At 35.1% G+C, this 21297-nt stretch overlaps 1 protein-coding gene across 1 annotated transcript; it reads right to left on the bottom strand.

Moving 5' to 3' along the window:
• Nucleotides 1-4119: 4119 nt before the first annotated feature.
• Nucleotides 4120-21049, bottom strand: LOC126371105 (circadian clock-controlled protein daywake-like). Its single transcript, XM_050016314.1, has 5 exons — nt 20701-21049; nt 10713-10932; nt 7330-7460; nt 5896-6051; nt 4120-5234 (listed from the first exon to the last, which is right to left on the bottom strand). Exons 1-5 carry the CDS (start codon nt 20777-20779, stop codon nt 5068-5070), a joined length of 753 nt encoding a protein of 250 aa, XP_049872271.1. The 5' UTR covers nt 20780-21049; the 3' UTR covers nt 4120-5067.
• Between the last annotated feature and the right edge of the window lie 248 nt (nt 21050-21297).

Genomic DNA, 21297 nt, shown 5'->3' with positions numbered 1-21297 from the left:
ACTAAACGGAAAGACATAATACTTAGTTAGGCCTTCAAAGAGCCAACTGACATTGTACGTACCAACCGGTCTCTATCGTCGAAATTATCCGCCACAGGTTTGCGTTCTCGAACATCTAATCAAATTATCAAATAATTTGAGGAAAAGGAAATGATAAAATATAGGCAATAAAATCATGAAACTATACGGTTATATCCTTACATTATATTATATTGACAGTTATTGAGAATAGAAGAGACGAGATGATTGGACACTTAATAAGACGCGACGAATTTATTAATAACATCATAGAAGGGGAGGTAGAAGGAACGAGAGGAAGGGGAAGAACAAGAAGAGCTTACATGGAACAAATTAAAGAGAAGGCGAACGTTGTGTTTTATAAGGAAGGCAAAGAATTGGCCCTTGATACACAAGAATGGAGAATGCTAAACCGACACGAGAGTGGCTCTTAAATTGATGATGACAATGATGACGTATTATACTACTTTACGCTCTAAGCGCTTCTTTTCTTAACAATTAAGTACTTAAGTTTAAGTTTGTACAAGTGCCTACTATTTTCAACCGTCCGTATTTACACCGAAGCACAGAATAAGGAATAAAATAATAATATATTATAACGTATAGAACGCTATTAGCCTTAAAACACCTCCACCAACCCGCAGTGGAGCAGCGTCGTGGAGTATGCTCCATACCCTCTCTGGTGGATCGAAGCGAAACTTGTGCCTAGCAGTGGATCGTATATAGGCTGCTTATGTAACTCTCCGCCCTGTACCGATTTTTGGGCGTTGTAACCCGTCAAATAGTTAAAAAACGTGAAATTATAATTAAAATATAACTGTCACAGACCAGATAAGATCCATTTTTATGGTTAATTTGAAAAAAATAATATGACGTCATCAGAAGAGTTTGGCGCGTAATGTCACTGAATGGCATCTGACTTTATACTTCCGCAGTTATATTTTTAATAGCCAGAGGAAGAGACAATAATTATTATTCCAATTTACGGTGGCTAGTTGGCTAGCTACTTCATAATGGAATAGTTCCTACTCATCCCTATGGGAAATAGGCGTGAGTTTATATATGTATGTAGCAAAGTAACTACTTACCTACGTAAGCGAAAGAAAAACGAAGATCCGGTAAAACAATAATTGTTTATTGAACAATCGCGTGACATGGGAATGAAGAAGCACTTACTGTGGAATACTTAACACTAGCTATTGATACCATGGTATAAGAAGACCAGGTATGCTCAATCCTATGACAAGCAGCCATTGCTTGCCTATTGATGACGTAAGTGTTACCATTAAAGTGGTACCTATCTCCAACATTCCAAGGACGTAAATTTTATTATTGAAAATTAAGTGAATTACTGACTAATGTATTTAATTACTATTATTTGTCACATACATAAAAATCATTGAGGAGCTCGGTGGCGCAGCGGTAAACGCGCTCGGTCTGCGATTGTTGAAGTTAAGCAACTGTCGCAAAGGCCGGTCATAGGATGGGTGACCACAAAACAAAAGTTTTCATCTCGAGCTCCTCCGTGCTTCGGCAGACACGTTAATCCATTGGTCCCGGTTGCATTAGCAGTCGTTAATAACCATCAATCCGCACTGGGCCCGCGTGATGGTTTAAGGCCCGATCTCCCTAGTCATTCATAGGGAAGGCCTGTGCCCCAGCAGAGGGGACGTTAACGGGCTGATGATGATGATGATAAAAATAATTAAAACTGTACCTAAATCTTTTACAAAATTTTCTTACAAAGTAAATTAAAAACATTAGATGTGGGTATTTTTTTTTACGAAATGGCCACGCAGGGTGTGATGACGTCAGATGTGGTAACCTTGAAATGCTAGCTGTCAGTTTTGAGCATACCTGGTTTTCTTATACCACGATTGATACAATGTCAATGAATGACCGCTGAACCTATCACAACACAGTAACACTCGTATGAGTCAATTTAAGGCCCCATACACAGAACGATAGATCGTTTCGATCAATCGCGCCATTCGTGGTGATCTATTGTAAAGGAGATCATCGGCTTTCCATACTTCGCCCTGCTCAAATGTAATAGTGCCGGCCAAAGAACTATAGAGTAGATGCCTCTGAACATTTTTTAGTATGACATCAAACGTGTATGACCATTAGTTTGGCTTTAATTGGATAAGATCTAACGGAATATAGCAAAAATATTTTATGCAAAATTATATAATATAGCAAAATATGTTTTGCTATATTAATCATTAATTATCGGAATATAGCAAAAATATTTTTGAAAAATATTCCGATGATATCCTTTGTAAAGATACATCTTCAATGCCGTTTATAAATACCGTTAACCGCCTCGTGACAATATTTTTCATGGGATTGCTACAAATTTGCTCCAATTTCGGTTCTAAGCTAAATGTTTTGAGTCCTGTATGGTGGTCTATATGCATTAAGCGGATTTTGAAAATAAAAGGTAAGTACCTACTTATATCCCTTAATCCCTTAATTATATCCCTTAATTTTTTTACCTAATTTTAATTTCATCTTAGGAGTATCCGTGGTGATAAAAAATATGTACCGTAGTGAATTAGCACACTTGCTTAAAATTGTAGTGTTATAGAGGTTTAGAAAATATAATTATCCATAGGGTAGGTAATTTAATTAAGTAATAGTTTAGCTACATATATAACAATAATTGGAGCAGATTTGTAGATATCGCTTGTAAAAAAAACTGTCATGAGGTATTATTTTTTTTATTTTTTCACATGAATCCAAATACTTTTTATAAAAGTCAAGTTTTGTTTTTCGAGTTAGTTATGACCCAAGCTTCCAACATGTTTCGTTTAATTTTATAATATTTAATACGGGATATACTGTATACAAGGTGTTAGTTACATCGTATTTAAAATTGAGGGGGGGATTCAGCTCATGATTCTGAGTTAATATCAAGTGGAAATTTCCGTCTAGTTTAAGTTAGGTCTATATTTTAGACAAATAGGTGACGATGCCTCAAGGTAAAAAAAAACTAAAATTATCTATGGAGATTGTGAAATGCCCGGCCAACATGCTAATTTAATCGTAATTTTGATAGCTGGTTTCTGCTCTACAAATTTTGCCCATGCTTATAAACATTCAATGTCAAAAAGTTTCTCAACACACTTGTAACATATTATTTATAGTAGCCCTTCTCTATTTTTGTACTTAATAATCGCTGAAGGGCATAAATAGTAGTTCTCTATGCTTAGTTATGTCAGAATTAAGTAAAATGTTGTGTATTTTGCTCTAAATGCTTATAAATATACTATCAGATAAGCAGATCTGTTTAATTTAAGGTATAATTGTCATAAAAATTATTGGTTTTCTAAAATATTTCGTAATGCATGCGTTTGAGCGTGAATAAGGGCTAATTTAGAAAAATATATTGCTTATAGCAATACATCGATTGAAAGATTTGCTATATAACTTTTCACAGGCACTTGTGCAAGGCATTACTTTTAATTAAAATTCTGCTAATAAACACTACGGATCACTAATCACTAATAATCTTAGAGTGCAATTGACCTACCTGCTATGCGTTCGATAATAACTATAATTGGTAATCTATTGTAGGTGCTTACTTACCTAGATACTGACAAAAATAGTTTTTAGGTCTAGGACACAAGCTGGTTCCTTTCACGCAGATCTGTGCCCAACAGTAAGAGGTATTTATGTGGATTGTATCTGTCATATAATTTGTGTAACCGATTTTTATGTCTTCTCCTTTGGAGTAGCGTGGAGTATGCTTACCACCGGTTGTTTGAAGCGAGGGCTGTGCCCAGCAGGGTGAAGTACTCGTATATATGCTAACTGTTTATGTTACGTATGTTTTATTTTGTTAACCCTGTTAGGAAGTAGGGAACGAACAACTCGGTCTTTTAATAGATCAGAAGCTAGCTCTCATGATATGCCCAGAGCTTGGAGTTTTTCTCCCACCAAACGTAGCCTGGTTTTTTTGAGGCGTTTCTGCATTTTCTTAATTAGTAAATGTCCAGTTTCTAAGTTTTAAACTTATACTCACACTACAAAAGATCAGAAAATATTCACGAATAGTAGGTAGCTAGGATGGCCAGGATGGGTTAATGAAGGTTTAAAAGTAATGAAATGTATTTATTTCTCCTTCTAATTGTACCAGTACATCTTCTTGCTCAATGTGTTTATAGAAGTATCACATTATATTATAAGCAAATTATAACTTTCAGAAGTTATAAAGCAACCAACAGTATTTCTTGCTTATTAAAAAGTATGTATCCTTAAATTATGATTGTCCTTATAACCAATAATTGTTCTTACAGACTATTTAATAATATCCTCTTTAATTTATGGAATATTTACCTTAGAACTATGGTAACTGAATGATTACAAACATGTTCTTTGCCTACCAAGGGTGTCTTTGCTTGTTTCATTGTAACAAATAACAAAGGTCAACAATTTGCATTCTCGTGATGCAATTTAAGAAAGTTTTCAGAGGAATTTAAACATACACATTCCCTGGATCAGAATCTCAGCGACTGGACCATCTCATTTCTTGTTTTGTATTAATTCCTATAGAACTACGTTACCAGACCGGCACATCCGCGCTAGACGTTGCCATAGCAATTTATAAGTTATGTTCACCGTACAGTCCGTCTGCATCGATTCTGATCCAGAAGATTAGTTTAGTTATCCTACTGGAAAAGTTATACCTACTTACGGATAAAGGATTCGACATTCTATAACTTGGAACAATATCTGATATTTTATTAACTTTACAAATATTTTACTTATCCTTTACGAATGAATTTTAGATTTTGCTGTATTTTCTTATCTTCACCATTTTCATAAAATTACCATTAAATTAGGATACAGTAACAAATATATAAATTTATGATATTTTTAAATAAAATTTCGACGTTTTTGAAAAAATATTCTTCCTACATTTGAACGTTCATTTTTCTATAACAGTATTCAGTTTAATACAAATATTTGTATTAACAGTTCTCTCGGTAGGCAAGCCAACATGTGTGATTTGAGGTACTTTATTGATTACACTAGAACTATAAGCTAGTACTTAGGAATAGGTACGTAGAGTAGCTCGTCATATGGTACTGCGTCGAAGAATTTCTTTGCTGTTTCAATCGTTACGTTCATAGCGTAGTCGACGACTGGTTTGCCGAATTCTTCTGTCACAGCTCTCCAGTTTTCGTTTAAGAATTGTAGAACGGTGTTACCTAAAAAAAAATCATTTTTAAATTAAATACAATTTTATAGTTTATATTAATATATTAAACTGTATTAGCTTCATAATATTTATAATCTTCAATTTGTTATCAGCGTGTGCTAGAATATATTCATCATTACCTAATCGTAACAAGAATTTTGCTGTATTCTTGTACTTAATTAGCCAGTAGTCTTGTTTTTTTTTAAATTGTTTCCTTTGCTTTTAATTTTTTTTCTTCGTATTTTCCGTGTTACGCAATAATTGGACAATCGGACCACTGCAATATGTGTCTGATCTTGACTTTAGGTCAAGTTAGCTTGAACGTATGTAAATAATAATCTAGATTGACATCTAACCCATACAGTTCAGGATCAGGACAGGTATGATAAACAAACGATTACCTCGGCACATTTACATAATGGAATTTATCAATTATGTTGTGGATATAACTAAGAAATATTAGAAGGCATCAAAATGTCAGGGATAAAATCTGTCGATATCAAATATGCTGTTGTAAGATATAAGAAAACCTTGATTGAGCTTCTTACTCACTCACTAATTTTGAGTATAATACTGACAGATTTGAAGTCATACGCACGGGAGGTAACGGTTCATGATAATTATATTATTAACAAGTAAAATATATAAAATGTTGGTAAAATGATACTCACTTAATTCAGCATTGCCTTTGAAGAGGTTAGAGATGACGTAGTGGATCTTCTCTCCATAGTCGAAGGTGTATCTGTAGTTCTTGATACCGAAGTGATCACGGCCTTCTGCGTCCTTGAAATATTTCGTTTTGATGTTCAACTTGATGACGGAATTCGCTGAAATTATAATAAAAATATTATTGTTTGAAAACACAACGCAAAACATTTTATTGCACTTCAACACAACATAAAAGACAATTACAAAAAATAATGAAAACTATATAAAATATAGCGAAAGAAGCAGATTATTCTAATAAACAAATTGACGCAATGAGTGGTAGGAAACTAATATTGTAACACTGGGAGTTTTTACGGCTATCTTTCTTTTGAATGCTAGGCAATTACAATATAAATGATAGTACATTGTTGACTATTATCAAACCTATTGAGTATAGGTATATATATTTATTGTACGTCACACTTGTAATAGCAGCCTCTTTACTATTTCAAAGTATGGTAGCTAACTTTATGTGCAAGGCTACGAAGTAAGCATCTTCCATTTATATTAAGAGTGTCTTACTCTAAATTCAAGTCACAAAATATTTACATAATTTTAATTTGGTTCAACGCTCAATGGCACTTCCTAATATTTTGGGTCATGGACAATATTTTTACGAAATTAAAACTCGAGATTTATAAATATCTGGATTCTATATATAGATTAATACAAAACCGGCTTAACTTGAGTGTCAAGTTCAAATTGGTCAATATTTCGTATTTTATATACTTTCCCAAAGTCATTTTAGGTCTACAATATTTTTTGGCCGATGAGATGTTCGACAAAAAATATATTTATGTAAAAATTGCGGATTCAAATGGTAACTATGTTACCTAGTGAATAAATATATTTTTGAGTTTGGTTGCTCTATCCCGTCTAAACTATCACTGTCTTAGTCATTATTATTATCGTCTTGTTTTTTTACATTACTTACATTTTTTTGATGAACTGTATGGTGCTAGGTGATCAGCCTTTCGACCATTAGTCTATCATCGTAATGATGGTAGCGTTAAGCTTGTCTATAAATGTATTATCAGAAGCAACGTTCGGGAAAATACATTCTGTTAGTTTGGCTATATCATTAACTATAACACTGATAATTAATTAATCAATTTTGCGATAGTATTTCCGTGACAGAGCTCGTGTATCTAAGGTGGTATATCGTAAGTAGTAGTAGTAATTGGTGTTTATAAGAAAATATATATTTTACTACTTATTATTTTTACTTTTACTCATCAACCCTGGACATGGCTCATGGTAAAATTTTGGTAAGAGTCCTACAATGGTATTTTGTGATTACAAAGAGACCTTTCGGTTTTGTCGGTAATGTTCGGCTAAGACGAGAAATCTATTGTAAAATATTTTATAAATCAGGTCAAAAATAAAATAATATTTACTGATTTTAATCTTGGAGTCTCCTTCTCCGTTGATCGGGAACAACAGTAGCCTGCCAACCGCCGTGTATTTTCCTTTGATTGTGATGTTGCACTTCACCTCAAGTAGGAAGATATTTTTCTCCACGTAAGCCCTGAAAGCAAGGCAAGAGAGCTAAGAGAGAGGGGGCAGAGAGTCAAGAGGCAAGAGGGAAACCACAGCCCTATTTTGCCATATAAAGTAGCATTCAGAATGCTATACCGACAAGAGCGTGGCTCTTAAATTAGTGATGTGTGAAGCCCTGAAATAAGATAATCGAATGGCAATGAATAGGACGACTATGATAGATTTTAAATATATAAAGATAAAAGATAAAGATTTTTACTGTTCATAAATTAGATACAGTTATAGATAATATTGCAATTACAGTTGCAAATTACGAATTATGGATCAAACACAGTTTCTCCTAGCCTATCGTGTCCCACTGCTGAGCAAATGCCTCCGCTCTTCTATTTCATAGTTTTTATGTCAACAGAGATTTAGATACCATTATTATTTTTAGGATAAAGAGAGGCGCTAGTAGACTAGGAGACTATTTAAAAGACTATAATTTAATGTGGGACCAGCTTTTGTCGAACTTAGGAAGTTATTTACAGTGGGTATAATGTAGTCTGCAGCCTAGCATTTTATTTTCCAGAACTTGTGCAAGATAGGATGCGATGGACGATACATTTTTCATTTATTATTTAATTAGGAAACTAATTTTTAATAAAAAGAAAAGTAAAATACTTTTTATTTTTCGGTAATTCTTTCAGTACCTACTAATAATTGTAAACAAGGGTAAAGAAGTCGTGACCCCATTTGTTCCGTCCTTGTATTGTAATAACAACTCATGTCAATGACAGGATATCAATTTGTGAATCTCCACAAAAAGAAGTATTTTTTTTTCAAACCCATTTTAGTAAGCGCTAAATAATTTAATTGTGATTAGGTAAGTGTGATTTGTTTTTTTTGATACTTGTTTTGTTTGAACTATAAATAGGTAGATAAAATGAATGTTACTTTAGGTTCAAGTTTGATACACTTTGTTGCAACGAATTTGATGTGACATAACATCTGTCGACGATGATAATAGGGCTCAAAAGTTTAGGTAATATGCAGGGGTAGAAAATGCTCAGTAAAATCAGATGGTCAGCTTTTCAGAAAACATTAGCTTGACTGACGACACTTGTCACATATTTTTAATTAATAAATAATATACAAACTTCTGTTGTATTTCTCTTTCATTTCTTTAGGTGAGTGGACTCTGTCAAAAAAGGGATAACGCTAGAGAGACCAATCCGCAATGGCATAGAGTAGTAGAATATTATGCTCTATACTCGAAGACGTATCTACAGTAAATAGTAGCTATTGCATTGTTTAGGTATATTCTCGCTCATAGTGCCTAGTTGAAGGAAAGTCGCCTTTAGAGCAATATGGTAGCATAAAGCCAGGCGCGCACTACGAGGTTCGCCGCGCGGCAGGAAAAAGCAGCGGCATAATGTCGCACTGTAATACTGTACCAAACAGTTTTAAAGTGTATTGCGCGCATTTGACGGCAGAGCCACCGCAGCGGCGCAGTATTACAGTGCGACATTTTGCCGCTGCTCTTTTGTGCCGCGCGGCGAAAAACTCGTAGTGCGCGCCTGGCCTAAGTTACTCAACTAAGGTACCTATGCAGCTGGTTTGTAACAATGGTCAATATAATTTTATCCTTGACTCGTGCATTACCTCAAATGCGGCTACAACACGTAAACAATGATTTCGTAAAACTATATACCGTGAGAAATGTATGAAGTTTAACTTAGATAAGTATGGTTATTTATTTTCGAGCAGTGGTAGCCCTGTTGGTAGTACGCTTGCCCCTCATTTTGAGGTCGCAAGTTTGAAACCCAACATATTTTCGAATTTGTTTTCGAATTCATCATGTTTGGATCATAAATTATTATCACGTGCTCAGCGCTGAAGCAAAGCATCGTGAGGAAACCTACATTCCCAAGAAATGCATTTTCGGAGGTAGCTATGTGACCTAACCTGTATTGGGCTGGTTTTTCCTTCGAACTTATATCTTATCTTTACCAATCACTCGTAATGTTATTCGGTCAAATCGTGATTATATACTCGTATTGATTTATTTATATAGATTCTAGTTTCAAAGACATATATTTATACTTCTTTGTACTTTTAAATGCAGGTTATACAAAGGTTGAATAAACGAATAATTACATAGACGAGGTGTATCATCGTGTCATTCTTCTACCACAAGGTTATGTGTTGCCAATTTAGTATTATTTATGTAACTTTAAATGAGTAATAAAAGCTACGAGATATACGTAAATGTACGATAATAGTGCTGAGCTAAAAAAATACGAATGTAAAAAAATGGATGTTCTTTTTTTGTTTTAACTGATGAAGTAGCTCAGGATTTAGATAAGAGTAAAAAAACAGAGGCGTGTCTCGGTCACCCGTGGTGTGTGAATACTTCATTAAAAAATACGCGTGATTCTATGTCTACCTATGTAAAAAGTAGGGACATATTTTACTTTTTAAACATTGTAAAAATTATGTAAGCCTCTAAGTCCTTGACACCGTGGTTTATGTCTTCTGAGACCCCGACAGTAAAATAAGTATTGTTTAAATATCAAACCGGTTTGCCTGTTGTGCCCTTTTCCAAAAAGAAAAGATGTATCATTTTATTAAGTGTCATGCTGTAACTTCGTTAAAATATACGTAGTTAAAAAAATACTGGAACCTAATTTTTAAATTGCAGATGTGCCTCAAATGGTATTTACTACTTGACAAAACAAATGAAGAGCGTTGACGGCTCTCAACTCTTGATAATTAAATCAAGAGCTCTTTTTATCGTAATTAAAGTCCTAGATATTATTAATAAAAATAACTCACACCGAGATTTACGTTCTCGTAAAGAGCATTTGCAGAAAATCATGTTGTACCTATTGTTTGAGCATTTAGAAACAATGTTATTTTTTTTTAGTTTCCTATAATTTTCGCGGGTAGGTATAAGTATTTCGTCGGTTTGCGCAAATAGGTTTTTGCTCTATTGTTAATATTCCCAGAAATTTAATGTGAAGGTATTTGCATGTCTGGGTATAGATATACATAATTAGCAAAACTAAGCAGACGAGTGACGAAATAATAATTATATGAAAAAATAAGGAAGTAATAAAAAAAAGAATAAAAATAGAGTCGGAAATGTGGTGGTGTGTGGTGTGGGTTGTCTTATTGATAAACTTGGCTTTTGTTTTAGGTGCTTAAAATGTTATGGAGACAAGTCCACCGTTTTTATACTACGTAATGACGTATCTCAAATGTCTATGATATATGCAAATGATTCATAGAAACTTACTCGACATTCAAAACTTCGCATTTTCTCAGCCCGGTGACTTTTCCCTCCAGAAAGGTGACCTTGACTCCTGGCAGTTGTATGGGGAGCTCGTCAATGATGAAGGGGTCCAGTGAAGGCACTCCCAGCTCAGGAAGACCTTTCGAGAAGTCCGGGATAGCATCTCTCGTAGCTTTGATGAGGCAAGCCTTTTCTGTTGTGTTGCAAGGGTGTATGAAGTCAGCTGGAATGGAGAAAGGTTGCAAGTTAATATCAACACTTATAATAATAATAATAAATTAATTTATTCCAGATTACATATCTACATCTAATAAATTAAATGAATACAATTTATTATCATTCAAAATTTTGATTATAAATTTTGAAAAAATTAAATAAATTGTTATATTTTTCCAAATGGGGTGAGGAGGCTTCGCCAGAGCTCGTGTAGACGACGACGTTGGTGGAAGCGAGCAGGAATGGTGTAAATCTAGCAAGGTTACAAATGTTTATATGGTTACAATCGCTAATGTATAAATCGACCAAATTAATTGAACACCTAGCGTCAAGGATGATGCGCAACTGCGAGGCGAGTGTAGAAATAGGATCATTAACAACCTGGCTAGACACTCCGGACAATGGAATAACAGAACGCGCGCAGCTGGAACTTTCAGATTTGGCAATATTTAATACCTACCTGAAATTTGAACTAGTAGAATACTTATTTCACTACAACACGGTCGCGTTGACACCAAAATGTATGCAGTTAGTAAGTGGCGCTACTAAGAAGCGTCACCATGGTGTCCTAGATCTCAATAGCGCTATATCTCGGGCCCTTAAAAGTTCGGTGCCTTAATAACATTACAGTATCAGTATATTGCTACCGCACCTCAGCTAGGTACTGGAATATGAATGGCCTGATGAAAATCTTTTGGCGGACCAGTGATAACGTGAAGTGTACAAATGCCTGCAAATGTCTTTTCCTTTTACATAGGTTGGTTACTTTAAAACTTGTTCACCTCACATTTTAGGTTATAGTTTAGTGTTTATAATTGTCAATATAAAATGTACTACTACTATCGTGTGGGTTGTGAGGTCGATTACCAACCTCATTAACCCTGGTGTCGGGGTTATTATTGAACCGCCAAAGGCCCCTGACATGACTCATGTAACGACTACTTACATCAGTAAGTAGTAACCCCCGGTTAACTATTAGAGGCAGTGGTGTATAGTATATACACTCACTCCTCATTAGGTATAGCTCCATGTAACTTATTACACCATAATATTACAAAAGAAAAAACATTTCTTAAAAACGATTATTTCCAGAATGTTCTACCCGTCAGGACACCTTTGCATGCGAACGACTACTAGCTTCTTGACGCAAGACTTGTCGCGACTAGAATTCTATGTGTGCATTGCTTCACTCTCATTTAAGAGAACGGACACATTCTGCAATGAGTATGTATATGTCTAGTGCACCTACTGTGCAATCATTCATCATCATTTAGATCTGATAAAATGAAACCATTCAAATTATAATTCCTAAATTGACCTCAAACCCAAATTTGCGTTTTATTATGATTGCGATTTCATGTGTTTTCATCGTATTAATATTTAAATGTATATAACCCAAATAAAGAAGGCGTTTTTCGTTTCTTTACTCAATTTATATTATTTTTTATATTATTTGATCACCTGATTGTCCAAAAAGTAAGATGATCCGTGCTTGGGAAGGCACGTTAAGCCGTTATTCCCGTAAATAAGTAGTCGTTACCTGAGTCATGTCAGGGGGCTTTAGCGGCTCAATAGTAATCCTGACACCAGGGTTGATGAGGCTGGTAATCCACCGCTCAACCCACACGAGAGAACACTAGATTAAGTTGTTTATTGTTTGTTTGTTACTAACCTCTATGGGTCATGTTCGAAATAAATCTTTTTATTTTATTTATTTATAATTTCAGCTTGACGAAGTCGGTTACTATTGTGCGTTGGCGTGAATCAAGTTTTATGTCCTGTTGAGGAAACAGTATCCGAGTACTGAACGTTCCACTGCCTTTTGAGTCAATGTCAACCGAGCAGTCTAGTATATAAGGTCAATGACCCTCATTTATCGTCCAACCAGCGAGTGGTCAAAGCTCTCTTAAGTTTAGTCAAAATAATAGTTTGTACCTAATCAATCAAAATAATGTACATTTTCTATGACAACATAGCAATAGCCTGTATCCTCGAAGGGGTAGGCAGAGATGTATAGTGCACCCATCCCCACCATCAGTTCCATGTAACAGGAGGCGAGCCTACTGCCAGTCTCTCTCTCTCTTGGTCGGTCCCTCATATCCGAGGATCGTGGTCAGCATCAGGCTTGCACCTGGAGCGTATGATCTGCCTCCGATTCCTGTCCAGCGCTTCCCTTACTACTGTGTAGAACTTGGATGACGACGAGTCTTTCACTTGATCAGTCCATCTAGTCGGTGAACGACCACCGCCAGTAATCGGGCAGAAATCCAAGAAAATAATCAATAATTCTTTATAGGATGTATACATACGAATAATACTCTAGTCTAAAAATATTGATCATCATCAGCCCATTAACGTCCCCACTGCTGGGGCACGGGCCTTCCCTATGGATGGATAGGGAGATCGGGCCTTAAACCATCACGCGGGCCCAGTGCGGATTGATGGTTATTAACGACTGCTAATGCAGCCGGGACCAACGGCTTAACGTGCCTTCCGAAGCACGGAGGCCTTTGCGAAAGTTGCTTTACTTCAACAATCGCAGACCGAGCGCGTTAACCGCTGCGCCACCGAGCTGCTCTAAATATTATATTTAGTTGTACATATACAGCAAGTGAGATATGCAGGTACCTCCTACACTAAATACTAGGTAGAATGTTAATATTAATAACTTCTTTATTTATTCATACTGTAGCCTTACTTACCTATATTGGAAGTCGGATATTATTTGACTAGAATATCGAGTGAGATCGATAATAAGAATAGAAGTTGCTGGAAGACACATATCATGAAATACCTAATGAAAAAAGTCAATTGTTTCATATCATATTACATATACATTATGTATAGCTTGTACGCAAACCGGTACATAATTACTATAATTAAAAAAATGAATAGAAAAAAATAAATAAAACAGATGACAAGCAAGCAATCTCAGATTTTTATAATATTTGTGCAATAACTTACCAATTTTATTATTAAATTACAGAATATGATGATAATGACTACTAGTTTAAAATCTTATATTATATTATACACCTTTAGGTAAAATCCTATGATTTGAATGTTATTGATTGTTCAATTATCTTGATATTGCAAGGGATATTAGGTACCTACTTAGCAGACGGAATTAAAAAATATATATGATATAAAAATAATAAAAATGCAAATTGAAACAAATACTATGACACAATATATTTGCTGTATCATAGAGTTTAGTAACAGTATATACCCACTGTGGGTTGAGCAAGATTACTGAGGCTATTTCGCTATTAATGCACGCGATTTGTTAAGGCGATAAACTGTTATCATTTCGTGGTCTCATGTGTTTGTATATTTATTATGCACTTCTTCAAAAATAAAAATACATTTAAAATAAATAAACTACTACCTACCAATTTATTAGCCTGTTATGCTTTATGAAAAAAAAAAAATATTTTATGAAAAATGTGCAATGTCAAGTAATAATAAAAATATATACAGCGTGTTAGTGATATCGTAACGAATACTGAGGGGGATGATTCAGACCATGATTCTGAGTTGATATCAAGTGGAATTTTCCGTCGCTAAATTCATGATTTTTTTTTAGTTTTTTAAAATTATTTTCAATTCTATACTTTTGCGATGAAAAATTCCACTTGATATTAACTCAGAATAATCAGCTGTTTCATCCCCCTCAGTATTCGTTACGATGTCACTTACACCCCGCACAAGTACATACTGTACCCATACAAGTAGGTATGGGTGTTAGTGATACCGTAACGAATACTGAGGGGGATAATTCAGACCATGACTCTGAGTTGATATCAAGTGGAATTTTCAGTCGGAAAATTCAAGAAAAATTTTGTTATTCCTTTTATTATTTCTGTTCCATACTTTTGCGACGGAAAATTCCACTTCATATCATCTCAGAATCATGGTCTCAATCATCCATCAAAGTTTTCGTTACGACGTCACTAACACCCTGTATATAATATATAAATTAAAAGGGTATAATATTTTAATTCATTTACGGGTACGTGTAAGACCCGTTACTTTGTAGAAATAAATTATAATATATATACATACAGTCCATTCTCAATAAATACCTGTATTATATTAATTACCTTTACTTACACGGGTTAGACATATGACCGATTCAAAAAAAATTGAATAGAGTAACGTTTAGTTTCGCCTCGTATAACCCCAGTATTTATTTAGTTGTTTATGAAACCAGTTCAAAATAATTGGGCTGTTATAAATGCAAAGTAGCAATTAAAACATATATGGTTTTTTAGCATATATCCGGCCTAAGTATGGGATTGTCTGATTCCGGTAACCTTTGCACAACTTTATGTATAGGTATGTATAATTTAATTTGCTTTAAAGTAATATTTTGTAAAATAAACGGCTAATCAACTTAAAACCTTGGCCCATTACTTAAGCCAAATATGGAGAGTGTACAACATTCACGACCTAAAAATATAAAAAAAATATTGCAAATGAATAATATAAATAAATATATCAGTTGTAACCTTCGACGAATATTAAATTAATTAAAACTTGTAGCGTTGAACTTGACACTGGTTTTCATCACAATAAAATTACATGATAAGATTAAGTTCATGTAACTGTATTATTAAATGAAGAAGTTATTATAGTATATATTTCAGATGAAATAATAACATTTTATCTAGGTTTAAATTTTATTTCAATGACCAAATTAAACATTAGACAATTGTTGAAATATAAGTAGGCACCTACCAATTTAAAGTAATCACGCTGCGTCTATTGTTCAAGGTATCATAGTGTTCATTATTAAAAAATGACTCCTCCAAAGTTGGGATAATAACACCTACTAAAATTTATAGTTTTATTTTCATTTCTATAAAACTCTGTTTTGGTACCCTAATCGGGAATGCAATTTATTATTTATTTATTTCAAGTAAGAGGAAAATAAAAGCGTGAGGGTGAATGTATCACAAAACGAAGAGCATCCCCTTAATGGTACAGTCAATCCCGATGGTTACAATCGTGCAACGCACGGAAACACGTAACTCATGTCTATCTGTGTTGTATCGCCACTTTATTACACACAATGGCTCCACTGCACATGGCAATGAGCTTCACTTCAATACTAGAGACGCTCTCATAATATTACGAAAAAATCGACAAAGTATTAATGTTATTCAAGAAAAATTATAAGGTATTTCACGTGTAACACATACATGTATGTAAACATAGGTTAACTTACGCCAGAAATCCCTATAGGAGGGTATAGAAGCGTAAGTAAGAAGACAACTTTTGATACCTACAGGGTCTGCATGACAACCGCGACGCGCGCCAATGTTTATCTACGTAGATAACATTCGCTGCGTCTATTGGTGGAATCCCTCGATATAATTCGCGTGGTACGGTTGGCGTGCAGACCCTGGTGATCATCCCATCGCGTATACAGGTACATACATGTACATACATAAGTGCCTAGATAGGGTGTTAGTGACATCGTAACAAACACTGAGGGAGATGATTCAGACCAAGATCCTGAGTGGATTTTCTTGTAGGAAAATTCATAATTTTTTTTGTGATTTTTTAAATTATTTTCAGTTCCATACTTTTGCGACAGAAATTCCACTTGCTATCAACTCAGAATCATGGTCTGAACTATCCCTCAAAGTTTTCGTTACGATATCATTCTGTATAATCCGTCAGAACAGAAAAGACACCATGGTCTGTTAAGTTTTATGAAATGTCCGGATAGATAAGGAGCCTGTGTTTGTGTGAGATTAAAAAATATCAAATGCTTTTTTTTATTTCTTAATCTGTGGTATTAGGTAACTTTGATGTACCTACCACCGGAAAAACATCCATACTGCCAGATAAACCGGATATTAAAAAAAACCCTAAAATTATTATGTTTTACAAAATGAACTCCACAAATACAAGTAGTATTTAAATTCATTAAACTTAACCTTGTTTAAGTTCTGATTATAGGCATTTAGAAACTTTGCATTGAACACACAAGATTTATTGTTGTAATCATATAATTATTTCCCTTGCCCTTGTGGCCTTGTGGAAAGGCCCTGTGAAAATCTCACGCCCTTCTACTCATGTCTTGCTTTTAATAATAATAATGGATACTACTCGTATCTTGACGCCAATTTATGATAACATTATTATACGTATGATTTAAGTAGATTCCTTTGTTGGGCCAATGTTTTGGAAATGGAATCCTGAAATGGTTGGAATAACTCTTTATTTTGTAGGATAATGAGTGACTAGACTGGAAAAAAAATAATACACATATACAAGGCGAAATACATACATATATACAAGGCGAAAGGAATAAAGGTATATTAATAAAATAATATTTTATAAAAGTGAAGATATTATTTGAACGAGATTAATTTATAATTTTCTTACGAATTTTTTTCACATGACAGATGGCGTTAACTACTTGGTCGGCCAAACGGGGAGTGCTGAGGGGTTTCACTCGCTACTTACAATTATATGAGGCAAGAGGGTGTGCAGTTGGGTTAATTTGAAAGAGTAACCCTAGGAGGTCGATACCCGATAGCGATAAGCGCTGAATGAGGGAATTCGCCGACCACCCCAGCGGCGTCTGTACCGAGATTCTGACTGAAAAGAAATAACAGCTAATTCCCTATAGGAAATGACAAGAAATTAAGAGAAACTCATACAAGTAATACACAAATGAACTTACATATAATATTTAATTACACGATTAGAGAAAAAAAGACGCGTTTAATCAAGTTTGATTACGAGTTGTTGGGTCTAAGAATACTAAGAATTATGTTTCCAGTTTTGATACCTATGTTATTACTTGAAACTATAATAGAAAACGAGTTTTTCCATTGCTTTTTCTCTCATATCTAATACGTAAACAGCGTCTATAAATAGATATTATTAGTTCACAAAAAAAAAAAAATAGTTACTTACTTATGTCATTTATTTAAAAACTACTTATTAATAGAAGTAGTTAGTACGATACGAGTTCGTTCGTATCAATAAAGGAGGAAATTTTTGTACCTAAACATAACATAAACAAGATTTTATTACCCCCTCCGGTTGATTGAGGGGAGGCTTGTGCCCAGCAGTGGGACGTATATAGGCTGTTTATGTTATGTATGTAAGGTATTATTGAAAAAGAAACGGAAGTATAATAATTAAACATTATGTAAACATTCTTGTCTCTACCCAAAAGATTTGTTAAGCCCAGGCACTGTTTCTAAGTTAAGTGTAATTCTGAATATATTTTATTACTCTGAACTGGCGTGCGTGTATGAAACGATTGATGAATGTGGATTCCAAAGAAAGTGTGTCAGGATCGAACCAAATGGTTGATGAATTCCATAGTTTCTGCATACCCCGGTGGGAAATAGGCGTGAGGTTTAAGTAGTATATTATAGCCCACGAACTCTCCGCGTCGTTAGCGTTTTTTGAAAATTTTCTGAAGTTTATTTTGTAATAACTTTTTTTTTAATTATACATTTGTTAGTTTTACAGTTTCTTTCACCCTAAGGTTTCTTGTAAGAAATTTCTATCTAGCAATAAGGCTGCTTGTACTTTTTTGTCCTATTTGTAACTATTATTTTTATTGTGCGCTTGTGCATTAAAATGTATTGTATTGTTTATCCTACTGTATCTTCTGATGCAATGTCGGTAATAATTTTAGGAACACTGCAAGTATTGCTTCATATGACAAGGGCATGAAGGTAAACATGTGAAGGTAAGTCAAGGTCGTGGTCATGAAAGTGGATACGTAGTACGTACTCAAGACGTCATATTATGCCGGCAGCAGACAAATTGTGGGCAGTTTTTGGTATATTTTTTCACTCTTATATTATACTATAAGACGTTTGTAAATAAATACCCGTGATCCTTAAAAGGCTGGCTGGGCGACAGTGGTTGCGCTTGATTATTTATTGATGTTTGAGCCACTTGTTCTATCTTTTATATTTCTGTAATAAGCCTAGCTACCCAAGGGAAAGACACAAAAAAGACATTATTAATTTTAAAAACAAATAATTAAAATCTTTTTTCTTTCGTGTGATGACCCCGAACCAAGTGGTATTGACTTTTGTGCTTGATTTTGTTTCTCTGTGCATTATTGCTATTAGGGTTTCGTATCAAAAGTGGCTGCCAAACGTATCAGATTACTTGTGACTCTCCCCATCTCATTGTGGATTTCGTACGTTTGTTTGTATACGTATGTAAGCAGAGCCTATGGACTGCCATTTGCTTCGATCTTGACATGCCTCGTACTTCCTCCGCATTCATCAATTGTTTCATAAACGCACGCCGCGACGGTTCAGAGAGTAGACGGTACTATACCTGGTAACATAATATATTATACCTACATCAATAGTAGATGGTGTTTTCGATACAAGACTCAATGACCAAATGCCCTTATGGGTAATAGAAGTGGAGCCCACAGAATGTGGAAGATGATCTTGAATTTTAAATCCTATCGGAGAGATTGAATAGAGCACGCATAAGACCAGAAGACAAGTTAAGAAGACCACATCGAAGCAATTCATTTAAAAAGCAATATTGCTATTTGATACGCTATATTATATATTTTTTGGGAGCGCCGGTTCTATCCCTGGTACCGGAGTTGCCCCAATAAGTTATTCATTTATCTTAACTGCAGGTTTCACTTACACAGATGACTCGACCATTATTTGGCCTAACAGAAAGCTGGGAGAGAGTACTTAGATCGTTATGAGATGGATGTAGCTCTAACTACCCCAATTGGGATAGTCGTGAGCTTAAGTTACGTTATGCTATTTGACATTTGCATTTAAGAATAAATGAGCAACGTCGCCAAACAGCCTCCGTGGTCTAGTGGTTAGAGCGTTAGGCTCACGATCTGGAGGTCCGGGTTTGATTCCCGATGGGGACATTGTCGAAATCACTTTGTGAGACTGTCCTTTGTTTGGTAAGGACTTTTCAGGCTTGAATCACCTGATTATCCGAAAAAGTAAGATGATTCCTTTCTTCGGAGGGCACGTTAAGCCGTTGGTCCCGGCTATTAGCCGTAAAAAACACCTCCACCAACCCGCAGTGGAGCAGCGTGGTGGAGTATGCTCCATACCCCCTCCGGTTGATTGAGTGGAGGCCTGTGCCCAGCAGTGGGACGTATATAGGCAGTTTATGAGCAACGTCGACATAATGTCAAATAGCAATATTGCTTTTTTAGACGAATTGCTTCGATGTGGCCTTTTTAGCCCCTCAGGATGCACGAGACATGAAGGATGCTTTTGCCCAGCAGTGGGATTAGTAATAATAATAATCACCCTGTGAGTCACGTGTGTGTATCTAACCGTGCTACCGGTCGATAATTAAAATCCCGGATGATACACCCGGTCGGCCCACGGATGTTAATTCATGCTAAAATTATGAATTCACAGCTAAACGGACTATTAGTCGGTTTCTCCGACTTAAAATGCTTCTGTTGCCAGTCTTTATCTCATACTTGACATTTGTTTTTTTTTAATTTAACACAAAGTATCGTATATTGCATGAACACTTCATCTAAGTAATTAATTTCATCAACGAACCGTCTTAGAGTAACTTCCAAACATCTATTTAAGATATTTGTTTTTTAATAATTTGATTTCTGAGATTTTTAAAATAAAATATCAATTTAACGTCTAGAATCTTCTACTAACTTGAACTTTCACCTATTGCAAAAATAATAAAAATGATAATGACTTACCAAATCACTAGAACTCGTCAACAAACTAGAAAACAAGATTAAATAAAGAAAACTCACGCGCAATTTTCGCGTCGCACACCCCGAAGGAGGCAGCCAGCGCCACGACCGTTAGAAGTAAAACTTGTCTCAAACACATTGCGATATGTTCACTGACCGGCGAGTGTTCGAAAAATAGTTACGAAAACAAAGCGGCTGTCGTATCGAAACCCAGAGACACACTGCGGGTGACCCTCGAAGCTACACGCGCGTCTTATGTAAATTGAAACGAGTTCTTTCTCATTTTCGGTTGCATAAATTGGGCTAGCTCTTTGCCAATGTGAAGCCTGCTTTTCACGCAACACTGCACGCTAATCCGCCTCAAAACTATCGTACACACGCGGTTTGTGCGAACACCCACCTACTACTATGCAGGTGCGAAACAGCAAACTGCAGACCAACTTAAATTTAATGCGATTAAAAATGCCGGTCGACTGTGAAGGTTTGAGGATTCTGCGCAAAAAAATGATAGGCCGCAATTGGTTATTAAAAAATCTCAAGAGAACAGCTTTAAATTATCAGGTTTTTGTCACAGTAATTTAATCGTAACCGTTATCAAGGTTCCTTTACCGATAATAGTCAAGATTATATAAGTGAACTGGCCTAAAATATCTTAAA

This window comes from Pectinophora gossypiella, chromosome 12, assembly GCF_024362695.1.
Source record: "Pectinophora gossypiella chromosome 12, ilPecGoss1.1, whole genome shotgun sequence".
Classification (NCBI taxonomy): Eukaryota; Metazoa; Arthropoda; class Insecta; order Lepidoptera; family Gelechiidae; genus Pectinophora; species Pectinophora gossypiella.
The sequence above is the reverse complement of the archived record's forward strand: the minus strand, read 5'-3'. Positions and strand labels throughout refer to the sequence as shown.